Source organism: Homarus americanus, unplaced genomic scaffold, assembly GCF_018991925.1.
Source record: "Homarus americanus isolate GMGI-L3 unplaced genomic scaffold, GMGI_Hamer_2.0 scaffold40025, whole genome shotgun sequence".
In the NCBI taxonomy this organism is placed as follows: domain Eukaryota; kingdom Metazoa; phylum Arthropoda; class Malacostraca; order Decapoda; family Nephropidae; genus Homarus; species Homarus americanus.
In genome coordinates this window covers 70,045-76,540 of record NW_024755952.1, presented here as the reverse complement: position 1 = coordinate 76,540, position 6,496 = coordinate 70,045, and the positions used below count along the sequence as shown (strand labels likewise).

Below are 6,496 nucleotides of genomic sequence, written 5' to 3'. Positions count from 1 at the left end.
TCAAAATTGACAAGTTAAATATGTGTGATCCTTGGGGAGGGGAGGGGGAGAGGGAGGGGAGGAGGATCCCACATGTGCGTATATTTATTGGGAGACTTACGTGTATATACACACACACAAAGATTTGATGAAGCAACTGTAATTCTATTTCTAGACAGCTGCCACATAAGTTAGACAGGTAACTCTCTCTCTCTCTCTCTCTCTCTCTCAAAACACGTTAGAATCGTGTTGTACAGTGAAACAATATGAGCTGCTAACAGTGCAGTGACGGGTAGTGTGTGGTGATGGTGAGATTTTGTGTATAAGATAATTCTGTGATGTATAGTGTCCAGTGATGGTGTGTAGGTGACTGCAGGAATTTGTGAACGAATAAATACAGTGTAGAGTAACAGTTAACGATGTATAGTGAACTGAGGATTACGTAGAGAAGTGTGTATCATGGGAGACCCGAGGAGGAGGTGTTGTCTCACGTGTCAACAAACAACCAATTATTATTTCCAACCAAGGAATTAATTAATGTTTTTTGTTTGTTTTTGGTATTAAGTGAGACAAGATATGATTATGTATTGTGATGGTTTATTGGCCCCAGGGTTTAACTTAACCTAACCTTAACCTGACCTGACCATAACCTTAACCTGACCTAAACTAATCTTAACCTAATCTAAACCAAGAAATGTTATCCTAATTAAACCTAAATTAACCTAACCTTAACCTGACTTAACCTAACTTAACCTAATCTAAACCATTAAACTTATCTTAACCTAACCCTTCTTAACTTCATTTAATTCAACCTAGCCTAATCTTTCCATACTTTACCTAGCTTACCAAAACCTAACCTAACCTCCATGGTAGCATTATAGGGTGGCTAATGTTCAGGTGAAATAGCAGGAGGGGAATTAGTGTCAGAGAAGTCACTACGACGCCCCCCGCACCACCTAATTCCCTCACATAAGAGCCCACTGATGCTTCTCCGTCAACATATTTTCTTCGCCGGTAATAAGAAGAAACGGAGAATAAACGGGAGGTGAGTCAGAGAGGCGATAACAGAAGCCGACCGATGATTCCTTACATCACAAACCTTGTAGTAAAAAAATGTTATATTATATCCTCTTATGGACTTAGTGAATGTAATAATCTAAAATAAAGTTATCAAACTGGCTTAGCTTGAAAAGTTCCCATTTGTTAAAGTCAACGGTGAAACGAACGTCCCGAAAAGTTCCTATCCAACCCCACCTATACCTCAAGCCTACACACCCCCGCCAAGCTAACCCGATTTAATACGCTCCACAAACATAATTTCACATCATTCATACATTAACATCAGCCGTAGTCGTGATTGATGTGCACGTTCATGCCTTAAAGAGATGGACAAAGCCGTAGCCACAATCAGCGGCAGGCATCCGGACGCAGGGTAAATGTTTGGGTTATGATATGGTGTGTGTGTGATGAATTTAAGGTGGCTCCGCGTTTCAGACCCAATCTTAATTAAGTGCACTCTAAAGGCTTCAAGAGGAAAATTGAGAGAGGGAGAGAAGAGAAAGAGAGAAAAAGAGAGGGAGAGGAGAGAGAGAGAGAGAGAGAGAGAGATTAACGAGTGTAAGAATGTGTGTGTGAGTGCGGGGAGGGAGTATTTTTCTGTACGTTCGTTTGTGAAAGAGTGTGAGTGTGTGTGTGTGTGTGTTTCCAATTCAGTTCTCCTGTGATCTATGGATGATTTATTTATGCGATATGAACCTTTATCATCAACACACACACACACACACATAACGTACAACCAACTCACACAAACCACAACACCATACACCACCACCACAATACTAAGCACCAACAACAACACCACATCATCACCATAACACTAAGCACCACCACCAACAACACTACATCACCAAAACACAAACAACATCACTATATCTCATATCACACCACTATTCCACCAACACACCACATAGCAATCACCACCAATCAATTAGCACCACAGCATCAACAACAGCACTACAACCACGCACCACGCAGCACACAGCACTACCAATAAGAACAACAGAACTACACCCACACAACACCACTCAGCACTACACCCACACAGCACTAACGAACTACATACACACAGCATCAACAGAAAAACCACCAAGACGTCAACAGCACCCGGGCGTCTATACAAGCACTTATCATGATAGACCGAGTGAGTTTTGGTCACCTGAGGCAGGTAATCTGGGCTCGTTTTATGGATAATGGAGACTGTTGCCCCGGGGTGGTGTTACTGGTGCTGTTATTGGATGCATTTCTCGGTGCCACTGTTACTGGTGCTGCTGCTATTATTGGTGCTGTTATTGGTGCTGCTGCTGTTACTAGTGCCACTGGAGCTGTTATTGTGCTACTGTTTCGGTGCCACTGTTACTGGTGCTGCTGTTGTTACTGGTGCTGTTGCTGTTACTGGTGCTGCTGCTGGTGCTGCTGCTGTTACTGGTGCTGTTGTTACTGGTGCTGCTGTTGTTACTGGTGCTGTGCTGGTGCTGCTGCTGTTACTGGTGCTGCTGCTATTAATGGTGTTGCTGCGGTTACGCTGCTGTTGTTACTTGTGCTGCTGCTGTTACTGCTGCTGTTACTGGTGTTGTTGCTGTTACTGGTGCTGCAGCTGTTACCGGTGCTGCTGCTGGAGCGCTGCTGTTACTGCTGCTGTTACTGGTGCTGCTGCTGTTACTGCTGCTGTTACTGGTGCTGCTGTTACTACTGCTGTTATTATGCTGTTGCTGTTATTGGTGCTGCTGCTGTTACCGCTGCTGGCACTTGCTGTTGCTGTTATTGGTGCTGCTGCTGTTACAGCCGCTGTTACTGGTGTTGTTACTGTTACCGGTGCCGCTGCCGCCACTGGTGCTACTGTTGTCACTTGTGCTGCTTGTATTAGCCGCTGTCATTATTGTTACCGTGCTATTGCTGTTACTGTTGCTGTTGCCATCGGTGCTGCTGGTTGCGCTGCCGTTACCACGGTGCTGCTGCTGTTAAGGTTAAGGTTGTTAATGGTGCTGTTGCTGTCACTTCGGTGATGCTGCTGTTGCTGCTATTGCCGGTTGTTACTGTTGTTGCTGCTGTTACCGTTGCTGCTGTCACTGCTGCTGTTACTGGTGTTGTTACTGTTACTGTTGCTGTTGCCACTGGTGCTACTGCTGTTTGCAGTTGCTGTTGTTACGGCTGCTGTTGTTACTGTTACCGGTGCTATTGTTGTTACTGGTTGTTAACGCCGCTGTTGTTACCGGTGCGGGTTGCTGTGTGCTGTTGTTACATTGGTGCTGCTGTTGTTACTGGCGCTGCTGCTGTTACTGGTGCTGCTGCTCGTCACTTGGTGCTGCTGCTGTTAAAGCAGCTGTTGTTACCGTTGCTGTTACTGCTGCTGTTATCACCGCTGTTCAATGGTGCTGTGTTGCTGTTATCATTGTTACTAGTGCCGCTGCTGTTACCGGTGCCGCTGTTCACTGGTGCTGCTGCTGTCACGGTGCTGCTGCTGTTACTGGTGTTGTTACTGTTGCTGCTGCTGGTGCTGCTGCGGTTACTGCTGCTGTTACTGGTGCTGCTGTTGTTCGCTCGTTGTTACCGGTGCTGCTGCTGTCACTGGTGCTGCTGCTGTTACTGGTGCTGCTGCCGTCACTTGTTGCTGCTGTTACTGGTGCTGCTGTTGTTACTGTTGCTGCTGCTGGTGCTGCTGCGGTTACTGCCGCTGTTACTGATGCTGCTGCTGTTACTGCTGCTGTTACTTCGCTGCTGTTAATGGTGCTGCTGCTGTCACTGGTGCTGCTGCTGTTACTGGTGCCGTTACTGTTACTGGTGCTGCTGCTGTTACTGGTGCTGTTGTTACTGGTGCTGCTGCTGCTGGTGCTGCCAGTTGTTACGTATTGTTACTGTTGCTGTTACTGCTGCTGTTACTGCTGCTGTTACTGGTGCTACAGGTTACTGGTGCCGCTGTTGTTACTGGTGCTGCTGTTGTCACTTGGTGCTGCTGTCACCGGTGCTGCTGCTGTTACTGTGCTGTTACTGTTACTGGTGCTGCCGCTGTTACTGGTGCCGCTGCTGTTACTGGTGCTGTTACTGTTACTGGTGCTGTTGCTGTTACTGTGCTGCTGCTGTTACTGGTGCAGTTGCTGTTGCTGCTGCTGTCACTGGTGCTGCTGCTGTCACTGGTGCTGTTGTTACTGGTGCTGTTACTGTTACTGGTGCTGCTGCTGTTACTGGTGCCGCTGTTGTTACTGGTGTATTGCTGTTGTTGCTGCTGTTGTGTTGCTGTTGTTACTGAAAGTTGCCTTACTGGTGCCGCTGCTGTTACTTTTGCTGCTGCTGTTACTGGTTGCTGCTGTTACTTGTGCTGGGCTGCTGCTGATGCTGTTGCTGTTACTGGTGCTGCTGTTGTTACGGCTGCTGTTGTTATTGGTGCTGCTGCTACATTGTGCTGCTGCTGTTACGCTGTTGTTACTGTGTGCTGCTGTTGTTGCTGCTGTTACTGTTGCTGTTACTGGTGTTGCTGTTGTCACTGGTGCTGCTGCTGTTACGGTTGCTGTTGTTACTGTTGTTGCTGCTGTTGATTGCTGCTGTTACTGGCTGTTATTAGCTGCTGCTGTTACTGCTGCTGTTACTGTTGCTGTACGATGTCTTGGTGCTGTTGTTGTTACCAGCCGCTGGTTGTTACTGGTGCCTTGCTGTTACTGGTGCTGCTGCTGCTGGTGCTGCTGCTGGCTGGTGCCGCTGCTGCCATTGCGCTGTTATCGGTGCTGCTGTTGGTGCTGTTGCTGTTGTTGCTGCCGTTACCGGTGCCGCTGCCGTTAGTTGCCGTCGCTGCTGTTGTTGTTGCTGCCATTACTGGTGTTGCTGCCGCTGCGTGCTGTTGTTGTTACTGCGTTGCTGTTGCTAGCGTTGTTGCTGCTACTCTGGTGCTGTTACTGGTGCTGCTTGTTGCTGCTGCTGCCTTGCTGTTGCTGTCAGTGTTACTGGTGCTGCTGCTGTTATGCTGCTGTTGCTGCTGCTGTTGTTGCTGTTGTTACTGTTGTTGCTGCTGGTGCTGCTGCTGCTACGGTGTTGTTACTGGTGCTGTTGCTACTACTGGTGCTGTTGTTACTCGGCTGCTGTTGTTACTGCAGTTGCTGTTGTTACTGGTGCTGTTGCTGTTGGTGCTGCTGCTGCTACTGGTGTTGTTACTGGTGTTGTTGTTGCTGCTGTTGCTGCTGTTGTTGCTGCTGTTACTTGTTACTGTTGCTGGTGCTGTTGTTGCTGCTGTTGCTGCTGTTGTTACTGGTGTTGCTGTTGCTGGTGTTGCTGCTGTTGCTGCGGTTGTTGCTGCTGTTACCGGTGCTGTTGCTGCCGTTACTGGTGCTGTTACTGGTGTGTGCTGTTGCTGTTACTGTTGTTGCTGTTACTGTTGCTGCTGTTGTTACTGGTGTTGCTGCTGTTACCTGCTGCCGTTGTTACTGGTGCTGCTGCTGTTACTGGTGCTGGCTGTTGGTGTTGCTGGCTGGTTACTGGTGTTGTTACTGGTGCTGTTGTTGCTGCAGGCTGCTGCTGTTGCCACTGGTGCTGTTACTGGTGCTGCTGTTGTTGCCGTGTTGCTGCTGTTGTGCTGTTGTTGCTGTTGCTGCTGTTGTTACCGGTGCTGTTGCTGTTGCCGCTGCTGCCACTGGTGCTGTTACTGGTGCTGCTTGCTGTTGCTGCTGTTATTGCTGTTGTTGCTTGCCGTTACTGGTGTTGCTGCTGTTACCGGTGTTGCTGCCGTTACTGGTGCTGCTGGTGTTGCTGCTACACTGGTGCTGTTACTGGTGCTGTTGCTGTTGAAGCTGCTGTTGCTGTTACTGGTGTTGCTGTTACTGCAGTGCTGTTGTTACTGGTGCTGTTACTGGTGCTGCTGGTTGCTTTAAGGTGCTGCTGTTGTTACTGGTGCTGCTGCTACTGGTGCTGTTGCTGCTTGCCACTGGTGCTGCTGTTGTTACTGGCGCTGTTGCCACGTTGCTGGTGCTGCTGTGTTTTGGTGCTGCTGCCACTAGTGCTGTTGCTGTTACTGGTGCCGCTGTTACTGGTGCTGCTGCTGTTACCGATGGTGCTGCTGCTGTTACTGGTGCTGCTGCTGTTACAGGTGCTGGGTGTTACTGCTGCTGTTATCGGTGCTGTTACTGCGCTGTTACTGGTGCTGCAGTTACTGCTGTTGCTGACACTGGTGCTGGCTTTACTGCTGCTGTTGTTACTGCTGTTCCTGGTGCTGTTGTTACTGGTGCTGCTGTTATTGGTGCTGCTGTTACTGCGCTGTTATTGGAGTTGCTGTTGTTATTGAGGTTGCCGTTATTGCTGCTGCTGCTGTTACTGCTGCTGTTACTGCTGTTCCTGGTGTCTTTAATGGTGCTGTTGTTACTGGTGCTGCTTAAATTACGCTGTTGCTACTGCTGTTCCTTTTAATGGTGCTGTTGTTACTGGTGCTGCTTTAATTACCGCCATTAACTCTTACCTTTCAAAATCCACGCTCACAATA

The 6,496-nt window shown here is 48.4% G+C and overlaps 1 protein-coding gene across 1 annotated transcript; it reads right to left on the bottom strand.

Annotated features, from left to right (window-relative positions):
• Positions 1-1,320: 1,320 nt before the first annotated feature.
• LOC121856700 (mucin-21-like) lies at positions 1,321-4,840 on the bottom strand. Its single transcript, XM_042352391.1, has 3 exons — positions 4,673-4,840; positions 2,849-2,993; positions 1,321-1,355 (listed from the first exon to the last, which is right to left on the bottom strand). The coding sequence occupies exons 1-3, from the start codon at positions 4,838-4,840 to the stop codon at positions 1,321-1,323; spliced, it is 348 nt and encodes a 115-aa protein (XP_042208325.1).
• Positions 4,841-6,496: the final 1,656 nt, after the last annotated feature.